Below are 22,534 nucleotides of genomic sequence, written 5' to 3'. Positions count from 1 at the left end.
ATAAAAATCAAAATTTGGGGTGTGTACATGCTTACTACATGGCATAAAATGCTGAGAAAACAGATTAAACCATTTTTTTTTTTTCCATAGTCAAAAACGTCCGATCCTAAAACAAATGGATGCATTATGCAAGTAAATACTACTATAGTATTAACAGGGTGTGGTTGTACGTGTCATTTTTTCTTTCCCGGCAACTTTCTTTAGAATCTTCCTTGCGCCGCCTACAATCGCTTCATGAATGGAACATATACTGTGAGCACTATACCTAGGCAAGGCCACATTTTCTATCTGGTCCTGTCATTGCAATCCAGCACAAAATTAATCGAACACAGCTTTTGCTTGACAACACTAATGTTAAACAGCACGTTCTCAAAGCTTTCACATCTCAGCATCCTTCACCAACCTGGAAGTAAATAAATATGATGCTTGCAGGCTCTATAATATGAATCACGCAACAAGAGTTTTCAATCGGCTAGTACACAGTAATTATTAACATCCTTGGTAGGCCACTTTACCGTGGTTTATGCAACCACAAGCCATGTAGCAACAACCGTGCATGTTGCAATCATGTTACACTACGTGCATCGAATGAAGACAGCTTTTTGCATGTACCGCACTGGACGTGCGCTGCCAGGACTTCGTTGCTTTCTGTCCTTCAGCGACTCCGCTTGACGGGCTGTCCTTCGACTCCAGTAACCTTTACGCCGTCCATGGCTTATGCACTCCATTCATCATATGATGAGAGGCATTCTGTTCGGACCAATCAATGACTAGCATTTGAACAACCAGTGCGGAGTAGTATCTTGGTCTCACGCACAACATTCTTTCGTTCTGATCAATCAGCACGAAACACTGCACTACATGCATTGCAGCGACAATACCGCATGAACGACAAACGTGGCCTTACCAGAAGATGGTTTGGTTTCTGTTTATAGGACTTAGTGACCCGCAGCAACTCCAGCTATAAGGAATGTCGCAACAGAGGGCTCTGGAACTTTCGACCACTTTGGGATCTTTAACATGCACTGACATTGCAAAACATACAGAGGCCTTGTTTTTTTGTCTCCATCGAAAAGTGGCCGCAGTGGCCGAGATTTGGTCCCGCGTCACCAAGGTTCAGCAGTCGAGCATTTTAACCAATGAGCCACCACGACAGGACACTTTGAAAGAAGGAAAGGAAGAGGGTCAAACCACAAAGAAGCACTCACGTTCATGACAACTACTTTCTCGATGGGCTCCCCATCCCAGGACCACCCGTGGGCGAACTTTCGTCGTGGTGGTCGCTTGCTCAGCAGCAGTTTGGGGGGAAGCACTACAATGGGGGTCTTGTTAATCTGCAGCACAGCAGAGCTCCTTGCCACAACAGCACCAGATACAGCAGCAGACGACAGCACTTTCTTGGCAGCTGGCTGCAATACTGAACCATTCTCTTTGCGTGGTTTGCTTGGCAACTGACCCCCCACCACAACAGTGTGTTCACTATCCACATCCTCACTGTCATTGGCAGTGTTCGTCACGGAAGAACTTTTTCTGCTCGCTAGATTTGCCGCTGCTACCGATGATAAACTTGGAGACACTTTGTCCACTGTCACGGGTGGCGCTTTTTCGGACTGAGAGGTGTCCTCTGCATCGGCCGATAGCCTCGGCTTCTTTCTCTCCGCGAGTTTCACTGCAGCCACATGGTTTGGCAGGGTCTTCTTCACACCATTCTTAGTGGCTGGTAGGCACACCTAGAAAGAAGAATGTGAGCAAAAATAAATAAATAAACAAAATTAAAAAAAAAAATAAAAAATAATGCAGTATATTAAGTATGGCTTACTGATGCTTATATTGAATTGGGTACGAATGAGGCAAATATAATGAACGAAAGGCAAAAAGAATCCTTTTTGTCTATCAGAAAAGCCTCCACCTGCTTTCCCCAACTGTTTGTTCTACCAAGGGAAAAGAGGTTTGACTAAAAGAGTGCAAGTTTTAGCCTAGGCCAAAAGTCCGCACCCTTACGATACCTTTCAACTGAGGTGACCATATAGCCAACGTTTGGAACCAAACAGAAAACAGACTGAGCTTCTGATTCTGCTTTCAACTCCAGACATTTGACAAAAGCAGCTGGTATGCTTCGTCAAGCAGGACATCTGTTAACAGCTTGTATCTTACACTGGTATGGAATCAAATCTGTAAGCAACGCATCAATATTTATGACAAGCTAATGATAAGTCGCATCAGTACTCGAGAATTGACCTTTAATGGAAAGCCCTGTCCCCCTCTCCCTGTCCTTATGCAGCTGGCAAGGGGTCAATGCCCTCAAGGAAGACTCGAAGTAGAAATAGCGGTGCCATCCAGAGGGCAACACTGATTGCTGCAGAGCAAACAGAGGTTTTCTGGTTACAGGTAATGATAGCAACGACAGCACGTGCTCCTCGACTCCTGCAATGGCTTTGCATAATAATTACGAAGGACTTTAGCGACTAAAGTAGTGAAAGGCGAAAGCCTGAGTGCTGAATTCTGCTGCGCAACTGGCACTAATTAGTAATTAAGCAATTCATCATTAAGTAGGTTATTGATTATTACTTAGTCATTTATTAGTTAATTATTCATGAATGAGTAATTATTTAATTCATTAATTAGTAATTTATCATTGACATATGGCCATATAAAGCACGCATTCGCGCATACTGTGGTGGTGCTCTGAGATTGGTCGAGACCTCCGTGACGTCATCCCGCCTCGGCCAATAAGAGCCGCCGCAAAAGCGGGACATATTTTGTCCACAACAGCATGAGCCATTGACTTTCGCCTTAAAAAATGCAGCATGCACGGGAGAAGCCATCACATTCTCTTGAATTTATCGCTGTGTGCTATCACTGACTGCCCAAATTCGTGCTCCTACCCCAGTTATCATTATCTGGCATTCTTTCATGGACTACTTTTGCAGCTAGTAGGCCCATATGTGTACATGTGCAATTCCCTTTGACTGAACTGCAGTACTATGAGGTACTCTGCTCTACCCTTGCCACATCATGCTGGTGCTTTTGTCAAGATTAACTGAAAATATTACCTTCTCCACTTCGTTCGCCTTCAGTAAGCTTCGTTTTACAGCCTTAGCTGGACAGGTCTTTTTCTCTCTTGTTCTCTCTTCCGCAGATGCACTTCGGTTCACTTTTTGCGGTGCCACCACTGTTCCAGTCTTGGCTTGTTTCTCTGCCGCCCTTGGACCCTTCTTGAGAGGAACCACTGGCTCAACTGATGAGATGGTGGTCTCTGGCTGCACTGTTGCTGCTGTGGTCTTCGTTGGAGGAGGAGGTCTAGGTGCCTTGGTCAAGGCTAGCGGTTCAGCGACCGAGAGCTGTGCCTCGGGTTGAAACGGAGTCGTCCGAGTAGCACCATTCGCTCCTCCATCCTTTCCCGGAGCTTTAGAAGCATCCGAAAATTCGTTGCCCTGTGATGGTGACTTGGTTTCCGGTGGCGCTATGGGCTCTGACTTGGGCACAGCTGCTGCAGAGGCAGTGGCTGACATCTGGTACGAGTCTGTGGTCGATGGGAGCGGGGCCGGAGGAGGAGCCACGGCTGAGGATGATGCTGGAGGTGGTGCTGTTGATGAGCTTGCCGTGGGCGCAGGTTGGAAAGGGGGTGGCTGCGTGTGGTAGGGGCTGGGACGGTAGGGTGGGTAGGCCTGGGAAGGGGCGGGGCCTGGGGCCGCACCTCCCTTTGAGGGCGGTGGACTGCATGGCATGTGCTCTGAGTAACAGTGTGGGGGAGGCGGGCAGAGAGGGGAGGGGCAGTGTGGAGGAAATCCACCGGGTGGTGGAGGAGGGGCCACGGGGCCGGGCCGATGCTGGGGGTGATAGGGCACCGGCTTGTGTATGAGGCACTGGTCATGCGGTGGCGGCTGGATCAAAGGCCCTGCCGGCTGGTAGTAGCCCGGCACTGGAATGAGCAACCGTAAGAAAACTCAGCCGCTTAACTTCAGGGTACAACAAGTGCTCGCTGGTTCATAAAATGACAAACGCAATGACGACTCCAAGTGTGACTGCCACTAACTGCCACTCAGAAAATGACATAGCTGGAAAAGCCTATAAATGAACGGTTAGGCAGACTTATGGCTAAGGGTATTCTGCATCACATCTCCTGTTTAAACAAGTTCACCCATCGTCACCAGACAGTAGAGGCAACGATATAGTCACCATTCCCTTGAACAATTAGCTTGGCACACATGCATTCAAATAGTTGCCTGTTTGCTGTGAAATAAGGCATGTGAATTTAATGGCGAAAACGATGAAACTGACAACGGCAACGATGCGAAGCCAGGACAAGTGGGCGAACACCGCTGGTGGTACAAACAGGGCTCAGATTCTTCCTCCAGAACCTTTAATTATCCTCCGCATATAGTACCGTACGCTGCAAAGCATGCTCAAATAGATGAGAGCACTCACCATACTCAGCCTGTGGGTACGGCACCCCATGGCCGTAGTGGGGGACGGTGAAGGCACTGCCATAGTGCCGGTGCACTGGTGCCCCGCCCATAGGCATGACGTGATTGACGCCATAGCTAGGGGCTGGGGTAGAGCTGGCACTGGCTGTGGGTGGAGGCATAAGCGCTGCAGCCGCTCCCATAGGCGCTGCTGTCAGGGCTGGAGGGTAGGACGGGGGACCGTAGTACCTGCACGACGGTGAAGAGAAACCAAATTAGGCATCTGACCGCTGACTTCTTTGTGTGTGCAGATTCACAAGAAATACTATACCATGCATTTCATTCAGGGAAGCCCATTTTAAAAACAAAAAGGTTTTTCAGGCAAAAGCAGACTTTGTGGCAAAGTAATAGTAGCAGTGCTGGCGGAAGTTAAAAAGCAAGTGATCTATATTTTAGTAGTAAGTTGGTTAAAATTCATTAGTTAACACTTTAGCTGCTACAGATAGCCATCATTAGTAACAACAATTTCTCTTTTTAGAACTTGCAGCGCAGGTGTTGTCTTCTTCCTTGTCCTTCGTCTCTGCGCTGTTATTCCTTTTAAAAATATGTACCAACTAGCTCAACTTTCCGTGTTATTGAACTTGGGAAACATGGCTGCCATACATTCAATGCAGTATACCCACAGAACACTTTACACAGACATAGATATCCCATTGACTGACCAAATGGAATCAACTGGTTCTTATTGAGCCGAGATGGAATGTCCACTTAGACCCATTGGGTTTTCTTTACTGGGTTTCGATCCCCTCCCAATTGCAGAGGCCTATTGGGTTCTCCCAACGGACTGCCCATTAGGGAAGTCCAGTTGGAAGCCTAACCGATTTCATTACTCCCAATTGGGAAACCAAATGGTTTTGTGACTCACAATTGAAAGTAAAGAAACCAACAGGATTTTTTTTGGTCCCTCAAAGGCTGAATTAACGACATTTTATTGTGTATGCAAGCTTACAATATGTTCTCTGCCTCTGCACAGTGAGAAGGCCAATAATAATGGCGATTAATACCAAAGTACTGCTCTTTTTTGTTCACAGTAATCATGCAGGGCGCAGGCTAATTGCAATGAAGGGGCAAGTAATAATATTAGGTGGTTCAGCCCTTGCAACCTTTCTTGCATGTGTCACGCTTTGCACTGAGACTCTTATTGAAAATTATACAAAGCTGTGCAAAAGTTGCAATCAGCCAAGTAATACAAATTAGTTTAACTGCCACTAGTTCCATTAATCATTGCGACCAAAGACACCTCATGTAGTAGTAAGGCTTCTAGTTTACTGCCCTATGTGTATGCAAACAGTTCCATGAGACAGTATATTCTTGCTGCAGAACTGTTGTTTAAGCTACTGAATGTTCCGAATGCCCGTCAGGAGCTTTTCAATGACCAATGAACACCATATGTGATATCAGCTGATCCTGCATATTCCTAGCAACTGCACGAAATGTAAGTTCCTTTTCACTAAGGTTCCTGTTCCATGACCTATCACCACTATACAAATTGCTACAGCCTGTGCAGGAGCTGATTTAAAGGAGGGAGACATTGGAAAGCCATGCCGAACCCCTTACCCTACCCTTACCAAGAGTGACCCACAAACCATAAACCTGCTCCTCAGCTTGTGGTCGCACCCAGGAAAATAACACAAGAGAAATTATAACTGGCATATGCAGCTACAAACATAAGCAGAAACATACAGATGAACTAGTTACAGTCCTGACCGGTGACATAACTAGCAAACGTAACCATGAACGTAATCACAGTCATACCCAAGACCACACCAGCGGTCATATCCCTGCCCATACCCTGGTGCCTGTGGTCCCAACACTGCGGGGTGGGATGGGACAGGGCTGGGTGGGCCGCTGTAGGTCGTCTGCATCTGCAGGCAGGTGGCCTTGGTGTGGTAGTGGTACAGATGTGTCACACCCTCCTTCTCCCGTAGCTCATCCTTGACCGCCATCTCCTTGGTGGTGTTGATACGCACTACCTCGCGGTACTCGCTTACTGCCACCGACGAAGAGGAGGAGGACGCTGCCGACGCGGCCTCCACCGCAGTGGAGGCCCCCTTGGCATCGTTCTTGCGCGGCCGTCTGGCTACCTCGCTGTGCGGCCCCTTGGCTATGCTGGGCAGCACCGGCACTTCAGCTTTCTCCTGCAAGGTCTTGCGAACAGTCTTCGTCTGCACCGAACAGACGACAATCTCCTGCTGGTGGTGATGATGGACAACCTGCCAGAAAGCACACCGGGCAACACTGTTCAGCACTCCACATAGACTCACGTGCCACAAAGGAGTGATGTCTCCCAGGTTTTTTTTATTACAACATTGTTTATACAAAAAATATTAAATTCATGAAGTCTACAGCTGTAAACCTGCCAGTCCTGCATTAATTCTCGAAGAAACCTCGGCCAGCTTGCATGGACTTGCACCGCCTATGAACAATGAACAAAAACATGCACGACTTCTTTGGACCAACATTTTCCTTCTGGTGCAGTCATGTTGTTGCGGCGAGAATAATGCCGCCGTCATTCTGAAGCCTGAACTTAAGAACCAGAAAGATAGAAACCAGAACATGCCAAGATGACGGTAGAAACCCAGGGTAAAAAAACTGCTAAAGGCTATTAAAAAGGCAGAAAGTGTGGCCTTTCTAGCCTTAATTACCTTAAGCAGTTTTTTTTACCCTGGGTTTCTACCTTCTTTTAAACGCTTTTACATGCCAGTTTGGCTAAGCTACTGCACTGTCTCAAAATTTGTATACTAAAGGCAATTACATTAATTCACTTAGGTATACATTGTGCAGAGTGTTATAAAAAAAAATTCATTTGGGACTACTCAGTCATGCGTGCTGCCATGTCCAACAGCTGTGTTATCTGGCTTTATCTGTTTATGTCCGCATCTTGACACAGTTTTTATTGCTTTTAGCTTTCCAATATTTTTATCTTCTTTGACGCAACTACGCTGTGTTTCGAAGATCGCGCAATCGCCACGGCTCCACCCCTTCATGTACCCCCCTTCCCCCCTTTCATGTACCTTTAAATGTGTTTGCCCCGAAATATTATTTCACTTGTTAGTCAGCGCCTGCGTCTGTGTTTCTTCTTCATTCTTCTTGTTTCGCATTCCCAGCGCTGTTATTTAGATATGCAATACCAACTAGCCCGACACCTCGCTCTCGTGGCACAAAGAGAAGGTATGCATGCACTTGTACATTGGTAGCGCAAAGCTACACAAGTTGACCGAGGTTACAATGAAAGGCGATCCAGGTGCAGCAGATATGAGACTGTAATATTCATGGATATTTCACTGACGTCGCAAGGTACACGAAGGGTGCCGTGCTTTTCGCCACCATCGAAAAGCGGCCACCACAGCAGGAATATGATCCAGTGGCCTTGGATTCAGCAGTCAAATGCACTAACCGCTCGGCCACTGCGATAGGGCAATAAAATAATTTAATCATTCCTCGTATAGGCGCTGGATGGCACCATCAGATTAGCTAAGTGAAAGCAGCTTGTTTGTTGCCAATACTGCAGATGGCATGGATTTCTAATTAATTCTCATCGAATGAGGCAAGCAAATCACCTTAACTGGTTTTGAATAAGACTTTCATACAGCATCTTTGCTTCAAATTTCAGCATGAATGTGCAAGTAGTTCAGCTGAGAGAAGCATTTTACGGTGTGCATTTAGCACTGCAACGGACAGTACGTAAATAAATCTGCAATCTATAAAACAGCTTACAGCAATCAAAGACTGACTGCTATATGCGCCATTTCAGATGACCACACCTTTGACTCTGGCCACCCCACAAACACGGGAAGTAAAAGAAAAACACCTTAAGCTCGCATGAAGCTGCCGAGGAAGATGACGTTGATGAAGAAGATGAAGGAGATTCCTTGTCAAACTTGCGGCCGCTGCTGCGCTCCCGACTGTAGCTGGCTGCCATAATGGCCTGTGCATTGAGGCTGGCCATGCGCCGGCACTGCCGCGTGTCGATGATTTCCACGTCGGCATCGAGGACGTCACGCTTCCGTTTGGCTTTCCGGGCAACAGGCTTCTTCCGCCGTTTGGTACCTGTGGCCGGCAGGGGTGGGGATGGCGGTGGTGGTGATGGCGATGATGTGTCTGCTCTCAAAGGCACCAGGGCCTTACAGTCCTCTGGCGCATCGTCTGCCTCAACGATGGTTGGGCGGCTCTCGTTCTCATACAAGATGTGCACCTGGAACAATGGAAAAAAAAAAAAAAAAAAAAAAAAAAAAAAAAAAAAATGCGATGACCCTTTGCCCCTCTGTACCCATCATCAATGCACTCAGCTGTGTTTGAAACTCCTCTGCAAACTTTAACTATAAGAACTGAAAATTTTTTTTTTGAAAATTCTCCTCCAGGAAGCAGACCTGCTTCTGAGGTAATGGAAGAAAATATGCACCAGATAGAGACTAATGTTGCCCATTGTATTTCTTGCTTTCAGAGAAAATACCAGCCACTGAAAACTACAAATGTACACTCAAGACCATGCCCCGGAGCAAAAACATTAATAAAATCAGGACTCACTGAAAGGAAGAAAATGAAATGCGAGTAGTTTATGAAACGCAGGGACACCTCAACTCCTCACAAGCAAACATACAAAGCTGAATTTCTTTGCAGTCTTGGCAAGAAACTTGAAATGCAAACAATGCTGCCTGCATCTGCCAGTGTGACATATACAGCAAATCTAGCTACTCCAAGCTATTGGTAGAGTCAGAGAAAATTTTGGCTGGAGGAAGGAGTAAGTATGATAACTCACTAAACTTATCAGTAGATGCATAAAAGACGTTACAATTTGCTCTACCTTGGCCATAGCATTGAGGCTGGCGACTCGCTGGACGCGGGCCGTGGGCCACTCTTCAATCGCCGCCATGGACGCCAGGAAGGCGGGAAACTTTGGCCGCAGGTTGGGGCCGGGACTCGGCACTGACTCCACAGCCCGGGCACCAACTCCAGGTGCCGGCGGGGCCGTGGGGGCAGACCGGCTTCCCCGCAGGTCGCACTGCGATGAAAACGAGTCACACAGGCCCAGGATGCCCTGTGTACGGCCAGTGGCCCCTTTGCGCTTGCGCCCAACGCGCTCCCCGTTGTGCCTTGCAGCTGGCTCTGGTGGTTTGCGATGTGGCAACTTCGGCTGGGCCTTTGCTGGCTGCGGCCGTGCCTTGGTCTGCAGTGAGCAGCAAAACACTGCAGATGTAAGCAATGCACGGACAAACAAAGCACAGTGCAGTGCTTTTGCTCTCTGTAAGAGAATGCGCTAAAGCCCTTAGCGCTAAAGCCCTACAGCAAGAAGGAAAAAAAAAAATGTGGGAACTCTCTCGGACCGACTTTGATAAGCAGTGTTAAACCTCCCTACCACAACACCTCCATTCTACCTTGTGGCGTTGGTTGGCAAAAAATATTTTGTGAACAAATGGCTGCCTGTCCAACAGGCGCTGAAAACGTTTGCACAGTATCTCATTCCTCTGGTCCATGGTTCCAGATCCATGGTTTCAGATAGATCAAGAATATGGCTCCCGTCAGTAAATGTTTTTGTTTTTCGGCAGAGCAAACGCATTTTTTGCCATTCTATCGCTTAGCCTTTGCAATGCAATTACTACTGCTGCAGTAAGACTGAAGACAGAATCTCCTCCAAATCAAGGCATTTTCAAAATTATTCAAAACAAATGAAATTTGAAGCCAAGTTCTCACATAGTCGCCGAACAACAGGCAGGCACGAAGTTCGAATAAAGCAAGCCACCGCTTTCTCTAACAACTATTTAAGGAACGGCTCACTCCATTCTGCCACGATCAGGCTGAATAGAATGGACAGTTTAGTGCTGCGAAGCAGTCCACCAAGTGGCATCATTCATCAAGCTCATATGTAGCCTTCAAGGACAGGCCTTAAGAAGCACTCATGCAGGTTCAGCAAATCAGCGAATGCCACCTTGATGCCAGACTTCGGAATCGATGACACACACGTAGCTCTTGCCCTCTCATCTATGCAGATGTGGTGCTAGTTTCAAGGCTATCGTTACCAGTGCGAAAGCGGCAATTTCCTCGTGTGACATGCCTAGAGTTAACATGCTGACTCCGAGCTACATACCCGTTAATACAGATCAGCGCCGCATCCTTTTGAAAGCAACAGCTGTACAGCCCCACATATAGCATCTGTCGAAGTGCCGTCAGTAGCACCTAGCTTTTTTGAGCGAGTATGCATTCTGTATGAATGCCCACACAACATCCACAAAAGTAGCAAATATTAGTGAAAACACTGTATTCATATTTGATGTGGTAGCAAAGCTACACTACTTTTATTCTATTTGGTGTGGGGAAAGCTACTTGTACACCCCAAGTATTTAGTGAAACAGAATTCAAAAATGTGTATCACTGTTCAGAAAGAAACAAATCTTTCCACCACCAGTAACCAGCAATTTCCACATCAATGACCGTGAATAGCTGACGTGTGGTTCTCGGTTCGGGGTTCACAATGGTTGAAGCATGCATTTGCTGGTTTGTTCTCTCGCTCTTCTTCTTGCGTAACTTCTTTTTACACGTGGTCGCAATAGCAAACCAGTTATGCCAGTCATCAAGCCTGTCACTTCTTGCTCCGTGGTTCAAGATGCTCTTTTGAGTTAGGTGCTTGACAGAATAGATCTAGAGTATGGGCTCTACGTATAGGCTATTGATGTAGAAAAGTTAAGAACACTAAATGTCAAAGACAGAACTTGCATCTTGTGAAAAGACATGTACACGCATCAACACAGTACGAATTAAAATTGGCATGCATCTCATTGCACCCATGTGCAACCACAAAGGAAACATGCTCATAGTTAAGAGTATAGTGTACACTTGAAAAAAAAGTAGCAAATGCCCCTAAAGGACTTTGTTCAGGTGATTGCACTGATTGATTGTAACGATGTGGCAGTTAACTTGTGGTTAACCCAAAGCCACGTATGGATAACTGTGTCACACTGACAGACAGGGGATTAAGCACTGATTAACCATGATGCCACTGTCATCGGTCAACATCATTGGGTACAGGAACACCTTTGAAAGGCACTTGCTACTTTGTTCGAGTTAAGAATAGCCACAGCATAGAGGAGAAAATGTTAAGAAACCGAAAGGGGTCTTAATCAAAAGGATGAACAGACACATACACTGTACCGTTAAACCCATGCAGCACTGCGAATTAAATTTCAAGGACTAGTGAATCAGCTGGTGAACTAACAAAGCTGTTAGTGCTAATAGTATATTAAAGGATGATTTGTCCCCTCTTGACCACTGCTACTAATTGGCATGTGCATCATGCCAACTTTTGCGAGTGGCGAGACCTGGCGGCGCACCTTGGAATTGCGACGAGCGGGCAGCGGGGCCGCCTTGGCGCTCTCGCTCAGCCGCCGGGAGGGGATGCTGCGAGAAGACGTGCCCCTAGCGGAGGAGGGCGAAGAGGTGGCCGCCGCCGGAGCGGCAGGCTCCTTCTTGGGCCGCTTCAGCTTGCGGCCGTCGGGCACTTCGGGCGCCGGTTGCGACCGGCGGTGCGACGCGTGCTGCTGCCGGCCGTGGCCGCGCTCACTCATCGCGGCCCTTGTGGACGCCGGCGGCGGAAAGGCCGCTCAGCGTGGGCAGGCACCGCAGACTCCTCCCGGACGCCGCCGAACCATATCACCGCCACCACCACCGACACACGAGCACCGGGGGAGGGACACGCACGACCACAGCCCTGCGACCAGCAACGACACAGCACGTCAGACAGGCACACAGAGACAAATACATCCAGACAGGGAGGCGGAAGACAGGTTGGGCACCGCACAGCCATCGGGCGCAACACTGCCAAGGAGTATACACTTGACAGGATTAATGCACAGAGGCACACAGGAATATGCATGCCAGACAACGACGATAGAAAATTTAACACCTCACGTCATCGAAATCAGACCATGGCGAGCGAAAGGAAATGATTCGCCAAATTACTCTCTTCGAGCATACATATGGCACGGACCGAGCAAAAAAGACCCGCATAATGGGATACACACATGGAGGAAGAAAAAAACTAGGAAGGAGCACCGCGGCGGAAAAGTGAAGCCTAGTCATAAAAAATATAATGGAAGAATCATGGGAAATTAGCCGTCAGGTGATCCGGCAAGTGGCTGCTGGTAGCTGGTTTCGGTTGCGGTTTCGCACGCTTCGCTCTGAAGGAATGCTTTCGCTACGCGACGCCTGAACTAGAAACCTGAGGCGCGCGCTGCGAGCAGGCGGTACATGGAACTTTGGACTTTTAGCGGGCTGATCCCGTGGGGGCAGTGCACCCGTGTATTTCGATAAGTATGGCTGGGTTCTCTCAGCTGCGCCATATGAAACGCTTGCGGTGCTCGGCGATCAGACGAAGCACGCGAGAACAAGAAGGACGAGGGGACGAAGCGCTGATCATCCGATCGCTTCGTCCTGTCGTCCGCTGTGTTTTTGTGCTCTGTCTTCGTGCGCTGAGTCCCGCAAGCAAGGAATCAAATCAACTAGCCCAACAAAAAGTACTGCCATATGAAATGCTGCGTGCCGGGATGCAAGAACTACACGGATATACCTCACGGGGCTGTCGCTCCAACGGTGAGTATCCTGTTATGTGCACTCCTCGAGAAACGAAACGTTTGTTTGTCAGGGAAGGTGCATGTATTGTTCGAGACGAAAATCGTTTGATTCGTTTAGGAAATGCAGACCTCAAACACACATTGTTATGCTGAAGCCCGTTCCCCAGGCATGCAATGTTATATCGAATTCGCAGTTTCCCTGACGAAACCAAAGATGAAAAGGCCACCTGCAGTTCTCACTAGTGTGCCTATAAACACGGAGTACAATGCAACAATTGTAAACTAAGTAACTTATGTGTTACGACGAGACGCGCAACTTTCGGCAGACCACTCCGGTAGGCTTTCCGCGGGGACATCCAAAGTCACTAAAAAATACCATGTACCCTGCAGCTTTTGAGTCTGGCAACTATGTTGGCTACATTCCCAAGAATCATTGCGCGCAAGAGAGAGAAGGGAGCTGCGTCAGAGGAGGTTGGCTTGCGGAGGCTGCGCGCGCTCCCTCTTAGTTTTTTTTTCTTCCTCCATGGATACACACATGCTGTGAGGCCCGACTAAATGGCAGCGTTTCTTCGGCGTCGCGTCAGCGTCTCTGTCTCGTCTACGGGCGTCGTTGTAAGGGCGCGCAGGAACGGGTGGCTAAACACAAGTGGCGTCTTCTGGAAGTTCGCTTTCGTTCCAAGCTAAAATAGTCCCAAGACGGGAGGCAAACGGAACAAGAGAGACTTTAGCGCTACCGCTTACCGCGCGAGCGTCAGTACGCGTGCGCAGATCACCCCGAGGGCGACAAATGGCGCTACGTTCCTGTCAAATTTCAGTGGACTCCGCACGCAGGGGCCAATCGGCGCGTGACGGCGCGCGGTAGCGGTAGACGGCCGCGGTAAGCGGCAGCGGTGAACTAAAAGTCTCTATTGTTCCCTTGCCTTCAGTCTTAGGACTATTCTTAGAAAAAAAAAAAAAGCGGGGACAGAAGTACAGAGGCTAGAATGTTAACAGAAGATGAGCCCTTCGCGGAAACGAGTTGCGCCCGCTGCGGCTGGTATGGTCACTGGAACGGCTGGTACAAACGCTGCCCATGCGTGGCTTGCCATTGGTTTGCCGCCTGCGAAGCATTTCAGGCGTCGACGCTGAGATCTGGGACCGCCAGACACTTGCGTCTTTCACTGTTGCCTCGACCCAAGCGCCGGCGACGCCGTTAGATGAGATGCTGACGCGGCGCCACAGAAACGCTTGGAGAGCGTGACCTTAGGACGCACCACAAGCGGCTGTGTCTATCCCACACCTGTAGGGCGCGCCTCACTTCGTCGGACGGCTACGTCGCTCCCTGACCGTTTCCTGATATGTACAGAGAACGAGTTCACACGGTGTATTGCGTGCAGGATGTCGAACCGGAGTTCGGGTTCAAATACTTTTTTAGTTTTCTTTCCTGTTCCAGTATATAACAAAAGCTGAAAATTTATATAGTAGTCCGCCTATCGTTTTTTGTCCTCAGCTGTGACGGGCTCCACTTAGTTGTACAAAACCTCTGTAAAATGTTTTAACGAGTCACCGACGATCAGATCAGTATGGACCTTTCTTGTCACCGCGCAACCCGAATTGCAGGGCCGGTTGGCTCATGTCTGCTAAGAAAATACCAGCGAAAAAAGACGCAAGACACGGGAGAAGAAACGCATACGTACACACGATCGCCGGACTTACAACTGATTTATTGTTAGCCCAACTACGTACTTATTTGCAAAAAAAAAAAAAAGTAATTAAAACACCCGATAAAAACCGGCATTCTTTATGAAAATGTCATATTCGGTCCAATCGTTTGCAACACCCTTTTCAGTCCGTGAGAAACGCTACGGTGTTAAGGAATCACCTCAACATTCCTTGCTTCTACACAGCTTTTGGCCGATGCCTTTTTTTCAATTTTCTTGGCAAGCTTTCACCAACCACTACCAGCAGAGAGGACGGGAATCAAGAAGCTGTTAGTCGGTCCACATGCTCAGAAAGGCTTTCGTGCATAATGTGCGGGCAACTCTTTTCAAGTGCATTTGCGAAACTCAAGTTGGCAATGCTGCGCTTTACCAATTTAGAGTGGGCAGATTTATCCAACACAAGGGCCCATCACACGAAGCCTTACGCTCTAAATCAGAAACCCAATGGTCTTGACAGATGGTAAATCCTTGGTAAAAACCTTGTTCTTAGAATAGGTGCTAAATAATAAGCGAGAAGAGCGCTTTACAAGCAATGATAAAAGAAAAAACAATGAAGGCAATTTGCCAGTATAAGTGGGTCGGAACCGTACTGCGGACCGGTTCGGGACGGTTCCTCCGATTTGTTCCGGTTCGAGTTCAGTTCCAAGATGGCGAAAACAATTCGGGTTCGGTTCTGGTTCGACACCTTGATTACATGCACTTGTTTCCCGTTCATTAAAAGGCGCAAATACAACAGTTCGTTGCGTTTAAACACGCACTTTGTGTACGTAGGCGAAATATATGCGCGGCAAAACAGCATTCCATGTGCGCAGCCTTTGGGTCCACCGTGCTTAGCTGAGGATTCATTGGTGCAGGGGTGCCTATAAGGCCAAAGAGTGCCAAAACAGCGGCTTTAAACCTCGCTGATATTGGGATACCAGGACGAATCAAAATGGAATTGTGAAATGCTGCAGATACAACAAAAAAAAAAAAAAATCAGCGTGACAGCCTGGTTACAAGCAAGATCGAGAGCTAGCTGTACTATATTTTCACATTCTGACGTTATTAAAAGTTCAATTTTTAACCATCGCGAAACTCATTAACAGTCATTAAGATAATTGGTGCAGTGCGATTGTACTCGATATAAGCTCTCCAACGATATATGACGATGTTGTAACACAAAGTTCAATTTTAATGCGAAGTGAGTAATTAGCGCTAATTAGACATTATAATAGTCCAGGGAAATCAAACTCGACATAAGTTATCCAACGGTATATGACTTGGTGCTGCAGTGCAAATAATTTCAGATTGTAACTCAATAAGTAACAGTAATTAATGCCTAGAATTAGTCAAGTGCAAATTTACTCGACATAAGCTCCAGCAATAATGACGATGTTAAACCATAAAGCTAAATTTGTAACCACAATGAACAATTTAGGACGACCAAGACCTATATTAGTTATACTTCATAGAAGCTGTCCATGATATGACCAGAGTCCTTCAATACTTCTTTCCACTTTCACTCCCACCCCTTCCGTTACGGTGCGGTTCAGGTGTCTACAGAAAAAATATATCGACAATATATGCGCCAACCCTGTTTCAGAGGTTTCTCGCGGAAGCCGCTAGATGGCGAGGAATGATTTGGAGTTGCGAGAAGCCTCATCAAACTCGATCTGGCAACCTGACAGCCATCATGATCGGCGGTTTTGGTCAATGGCCTTTCACTACTGGGTGCATATACATACATTCGATTCTCCAGACCCCGACTATTTGCTGACAGGTCTTGGCTTCCTTTCTGAGAGGAAGTAGCGTGAAGGTCACATAATCTTGCAAGCTCCCTCCATCGTTTGCTTTTAGCAGACGATGTCAACCGTCAGTCATCGCGACTCTTCTTGCGCGCTGGCGCCGCGGGCGTGTTTATCTTTTGGTGTACGTGTAATATTAAAGATATAGCAAAGGTGCGAATCAATCGGTGTATTTTATGAATGGAGCGCCGAGCGTTTTACACAACTCAGTTTGGCAAGGTTTGCTTACCAATGCTGCTCGCAAAGTTCTTCCAAGGGCTCACTGCGATCGAAAGCGGACGTAAGCGTTTGCAAAAGCATTTACTACAAGCGTTTGTTGCTCCAACACATAGCGGTATGCCTGTGGCGCTTTCAGTCCTGCGCGCTGAAAAGATCGTGAAACAGATAAACTTCTGGGCAGCAAGAACGAACTGTGGACGCTTCCGCGTGCAGCGAAATTCGAGACAAGAAAGCGAAGATGCGAGATTTAAACGTCTCACTTATACTAGATACGCCGCTTGTGTCATTGTTTAGCGCACGATATCGCCTGCAGGAACATTAAAAGTACTCGGAATGAGCTCGTAGTCTAACTCAATACCTACAATTTGGACTTCAATATCCTTTACTAGGAGTTTAAGCAAAGGACTCGCGAAGTATGCGCAGCCCATCATCAGGACGCACTGTTAAATTGGTTTGTGGTTTGGTGGGGTTTAACGTCCCAAAGCGGCTCAGGCTATGAGAGACTCCGTAGTGGAGTGACATCGCGCAGCACACGGGCGCCTTGCTTTTCGCCTCCATCGAAAAGCGGCCGCCGCGGCCGGAATTCGATCCCGCACCCTTGGGAACAGTAGTCGAGCGACGTAACCACTGCGCCACCCCGGCGGGGCACTGTTAAATGCAGCTCCTTTACGACTATACAAAGCACCGCCACCGCTTATTCTCACTGGCAATGTAATGCGCTGCGTTTCGACGGAGGCGGAACGGAGTGGCGTCCGAGTGCTGTGCGATGTCAGTGCACGTTAAAGAACCCCAGGAGGTCGAAATTTCCGGAGTCCTCCACTACGGCGTCTCTCGTAGCCTGAGTCGTTTTGGGACGTTAAGCCGTACAAACCAAATCCAAGTCCCTCGCTCGTTTGTGCGTCCGGGCGCCCCACTGAGCAGCGTCCGCATTCAAGTGCATCGCATTCAAGTGCATCGATGCCGCATTCAAGTGCGCCGAATGCAAAACGTGTGCCCACACCACGCCCAAAGCAGAGAAGGCATTATAATCTTGTCGGCGAGGCACATAACGGCACAATACGGTATCTCGAGCGCCGCAACAAGCATGCTCCCTGCGTCCGAGCGCGCCTTTAAACCCCACCGGCTGCAAAAAGGCACATATTCCGATGCCGGAATCACTACCGTACCTTGATGCAGGAGAAACGAGTGGCAATGATGCAACCGAGGCACAAAAAAAGCAGGAAAATCGTTCAATGTGGCGTCGTGAGACACTGAGGTATAGACTCGCAAACGCAAGTGGACCAACTTATGACGAGCAATGGCGCGCAGAGAACGCAGGTCTCACGGAGGGCCCCGGATGGCGCTAAAATTTGAGCCTAACGATATGCACCTAGTACATTGTTCGGAGATGGTAGAGCGTAGAAGTCGATAAAACTTATATTTAAAAAGAAGCGTTACCAGGCAGTACCTCTAAGTTGCCTAAAACTCGGGGACAACTTTGTGGCAATATGGTGGAAGGTATACGGAGCCGAAATGCACCACTTCGCTCCGCACAAGAATATAGTGCCTCCAGAAATGTCGCAGACAATGCTCTGGAATGTTATACCATTACGGAACTACTAACCTTATTATTGTACCAGGCCATAGCCTCCTGTAGAGGCTATGACCAGGCTTATACTACAGTACTAGCCAGTACAGCGGGAGCTTAGTACGCAGCGTTCGTGTCAATGGCTGCGCGGCCTGTCAACAATCTCGCAAAGCGCAAGCAGCGTACGTGGGGTCGGGTGGGATGCGTCTGCCGCTTTTCTCCGCCCATTTCTACGCGCGTTCGTAACGCGCGTCTGTTTTTGAAAGCGTACGTCGTGCGCGGTGCGTTGATTAGTCGTGACGTTTTCTTCATAAGCCGTGATGTAAAGGAAAAGTTGCTGCTTAGTGGGAGCCAGGGAAACAAAGCTGAACAAGCATTGGCTCCAGGTGCTCCGAACTACATGGCGTAGTAACACAGTTAGGAAAGCCCTGCCCCCGTAGGTTTGGCTCTTGGCTCCATTGCCACAGAAAGTTGTCCCCGAGTATAGTTAAAGAAATATAAAAAAATAATAATTTAACAACAACGAGGCACCCTCATCCACCCTCTTTCAAAGTGGACGCTGCTAACGTAATGTCCATCCATTGATCCAGTTCTGAGGCTGCCAAGTACTGCTATCGTCCTCGGGAAGAAGGACCATTCTCAAATACAACAAACCATTCGGACACATTACACACTTTCGTTATCCAGCCCAGTATGAGCGATGGGCAAGCACTACCAAGGAAATAAGACGTCCAGTTCTGGCCGGGGCATCGGCGATGTGCGCTTCAAAACGGAGCGCCATACTTGAAACGCGTTCGCATCGCGCGTTCGACCCTGCGGCCCAAAACAAACGGAGCTGGTTGGCACGCGCCCAGAACGGGATCTCCCACCGGCGCAACGCAAAGCAACAGCAGAGAAGGAGTGCGCCAGTGACCTTCCCCGAGAACGTCGTCGCTGGCTAGCGATCGGGGCCACCCCGCAGCACCGGCAGAGGCAGGACAGGGAGAGGACGGCCTCCCTCTCCCTCCACCCAGGGAGCAACGGTCGCTGCTCTACCGACAAGAGGCGCGGCCGGCGAAGCGGACAAGGAGACGCTGAGGCCTCGCACAACAAAACGCGCCAGCTACCAGCGACTGCAACATCCCAGTCGTAGAAGGAAAAAGCTCAGCTGCGACCGGCGTTATTCGAGTAGCACACAGACGTGCGTTATCGATATAACAGGAGGGAGGGAGGAGGCAGGGTGGGGTGGAGGAGCCAATCCTGTACCGAACTAAGGTCGTTCCTCGTAAGGCATTTTGGTACGACAGATCGAAGAAAAAAACAAAAAAAGACTACGTTATTTCCTAATGCGAAATTTGAGCGCAGCTCATCAGATTTTCGATAGATTGAGGCAAATAATTCGAACAAGACATGTATGTACAATTACAGACAATTTTTTACTTTCCACACATATTCCTTCTTCAAGAAACACTCCACTAACAAACAGTTCTTGATCTAAAAGCATATCTGGCCTGCGCTCCAACAGGAAAAGCGGCGGTGGCACTAGCTGTGGATGCAGTGGCAGACGAAGGAATTTCACCGCTTGCCTCGCTCATGGCTCAGAAAGAACTGCGGTTCGCAATGGCGAACGGCGGCGGCTCAGCGCTTCGGCTCGGGCGGTGCGGGCTACCGAGCGTTGCGTCGAACACAACCAGCGTTGAACGCATCAAAGTTCACCGGCGTTCTATAATAGGTTTACAGGAAGGGTAAGGCGCAGTATCTGTCACACTTGTTTCTGCGGATACCTGAAGTCTCCCAGAAAGGTCAAGGGTCAAATCAGCTTCAGACGTGTTTTTGCGAGAATGCGGGTTATAAGAAAGCGCAGCATTAAAAGAAAGCGCGGCTGGGCAGGGATGGCCACGCAGGAACTACGCCCGCCCTCAGTGCCCGAAATCGAAACGCGGCTGCTGTTGAAATCGTGCATATTAGAAGTACCGTACTGGTGACGACTGCATTCGTTGAACTGCTGACGATGGAGGCGAAACGTAAAGGCGTCCGTGTGCTGCGCGATGTCAGTGCACGTTAAAGATCCGTTCAGGCTTTCCAGGTGTGCGGATGTGTCCCTGCTCGCCTCCCGCGATATCGTCGCGCCAGCTTCGCTGCCGCCGAGCACCTTCGCCTGCGCCCGCTACCGTCCGTAGCGGCAGGCGTACGTCCTCGCTCGTCGCGCGCTCCCCAGAGTCGGCGAGTTCCTTCTACTAGGAGTTCTTCCCAGCAGTCGGCCGCGTCAGCGGCCACCCGCTACCTCTCCTAGAGGCCTAGCTCGGCGGGCCGCTTCGGCGGCCGCGGCACCCTACTCCTCGGATTTCCTCGGGGCCGCCGTCGTTTGCTGCTGCGGCGGCGGTTCCCCCCCACCCCCCGTGAATATCCCAAAGTTCCCAACCAACCCAGGTGGTCGAAATTACTCCGAAGCCCTCCACTACGGCTCCTCTTTCTCTCTCTCCACTTTAGCTCCCACCTTCCTGCCTTCTTTTACGGCGCGGTTGCGGTGTCTCCACAGAAAACAAGTGAGACAGTTACCGCGCCTTTCCCTGAAGCTGGTCAGTTCTTGCTGTGCACGCGCATTTGAAACTCGTGCGTAAGCCGGTGGTCAGGATACCTTCGCGCGCGCAGCAGCCAATCAGCGATCCAGGACGCGACCACGTGACATCTCCGCCCCAAGATCCAAGTTCTCTCTTATCACTGCAGTTAGCAGTAAGCCATTCAAACCGTCTTAGAACCGAAATTTTGGCTGATCCCGGTACAAAAAGTTAGAGGGTCTCTTCGTCTCTTAAGAGGAGAATGACGAAAGCCCACCCTTCCTCTTCTACCATTTGCCTCTTATTTGCCTTTTATCGGCGTTCGTTGCAGCGCTACATATAATGATAACTAGGCCCGTATTCCGAGTTTGCGTCGTCACTTCTCTGTCGACCAATTGGGTGCGCCGCTCGCGCGAATAGCTTTTGTCGACGGCAGTATGAGCCTTTCGCTTTAAAACCTGTCACACAGCAGTGTCCGAACTGCTGAACCAGATTCGGTTCCCGGGTTCAAACCCGACCGCGGTAGCTGCGTTTTGGAGGCGAAACAGAAGCGAGGCGGCCGTGTTCTGCGCGATGTCATTAAAGATTCCTATCTGGTAGAAATTAATCCGAAGCTCACCACTACGCCACCTATCTGCCCCACCTTTCTCATTTCCCTTGCGGCGCGGTTCAGGTGTCCACAGAAAACAAGTGTCAAAAATATACTGCACCTTTACTTTCCTACACACGAAACTGACACCAAATAACAGAGTCCACTGCGTGAGCCGACTCTTCGGTTTTATGGGGTTTAACGTCGCAAGGCGACTGAGGCTATAGAGACGCCGTAGTGGACGACTCCGGAAATTTCGACCACCTGTAGTTCTTTAACGTGCACTGACATCGCACAGCACACGGGCGACTGGGGCGGGGGAGGAAGGTTGGTCCTGGCCCTGATGGGGCGAGGACAGGTGGTCACCGCGGCTTGCGGCGGGGGCTAGCCTGCCGCCGAATTTTTCTGTTGTAGGCCGTCATTGCACCCGCCACCGCTTTGGTGGTGGACGAAGGCTGATGCGGTGCGCGTCTTTCTCTCTTTCTCCCTCTTTCTTCTTAACTTCATCTCTTCTGTCCGCACGAGGGGAATCTGAGGGTGGCTGATCCTGGCTCTGATGGGGCTGGGACAGGCAACGTTACCTAGTCTAGTAACGTTGGGGACAGGTAGGTCACCGCCACTTGCGGCGGGGGCTAGCGTGCCAAAGAATTTTTATCTGTTGCAGACCGTCATTTCACACGCCACCGCTTCGGTGGTGGACGACGGCTGTTGCGGCGCGCGTCTTTTTCTCCCTCTTTTTTTATTCTCTATTTTCTCTTCTGTCTCAGCTACAGAGCCAGTAGCAGGCCCGTGCATTTTCCTTTCCTTCTTCCTACAGCCACAACAACAACAGCACACGGGCGCCTTGCTTTTCTCCTCCACCCGAAAGCGGCCGCAGCGGCCTGGATTAGACCCTGCCTCCTTGGGTAAAGAAGTCGAGCGGCCTAACCACTACGCCGCCGCAAAGAAGCAATCTTTGTTTGCAAAGCTGCATCGTCCTCAGTGGCGCATTTATGGAGCGTCGATCTAACTACGAATCTGGCAAAAAAGAAAAAAAAGAAAAGCGACACAGGTAGCGCAGGAATCGTGATGGCAAGTTACGGAGTCCACAAACGCTTCTTCCGAGGTG

The 22,534-nt window shown here is 49.1% G+C and overlaps 1 protein-coding gene across 4 annotated transcripts in view; it reads right to left on the bottom strand.

The window, feature by feature from the left end:
- Nucleotides 1–22,534, bottom strand: part of LOC146176613 (uncharacterized) — a 239,223-nt gene that overhangs the window by 5,113 nt on the left and 211,576 nt on the right. For 3 of the 4 annotated variants that reach the window (XM_084582878.1, XM_084582880.1, XM_084582879.1), the window contains 7 exons: nt 11,792–12,168; nt 9,271–9,633; nt 8,278–8,661; nt 6,222–6,679; nt 4,429–4,655; nt 3,054–3,922; nt 1,209–1,730 (listed from right to left, as the gene is read on the bottom strand). In XM_084582878.1, coding sequence (XP_084439004.1) covers nt 1,209–1,730; nt 3,054–3,922; nt 4,429–4,655; nt 6,222–6,679; nt 8,278–8,661; nt 9,271–9,633; nt 11,792–12,025 — 3,057 coding nt within the window. In that variant the 5' untranslated portion in view covers nt 12,026–12,168. The remainder of the gene's footprint in view (nt 1–1,208; nt 1,731–3,053; nt 3,923–4,428; nt 4,656–6,221; nt 6,680–8,277; nt 8,662–9,270; nt 9,634–11,791; nt 12,169–22,534) is intronic. The other variant, XM_084582881.1, reaches the window with a different exon arrangement.

Source organism: Amblyomma maculatum, chromosome 10 (assembly GCF_055883805.1).
Source record: "Amblyomma maculatum isolate TAMU_Amacu chromosome 10, ASM5588380v1, whole genome shotgun sequence".
In the NCBI taxonomy this organism is placed as follows: Eukaryota; Metazoa; Arthropoda; class Arachnida; order Ixodida; family Ixodidae; genus Amblyomma; species Amblyomma maculatum.
This window is presented reverse-complemented; position numbering and strand designations above follow the sequence as displayed.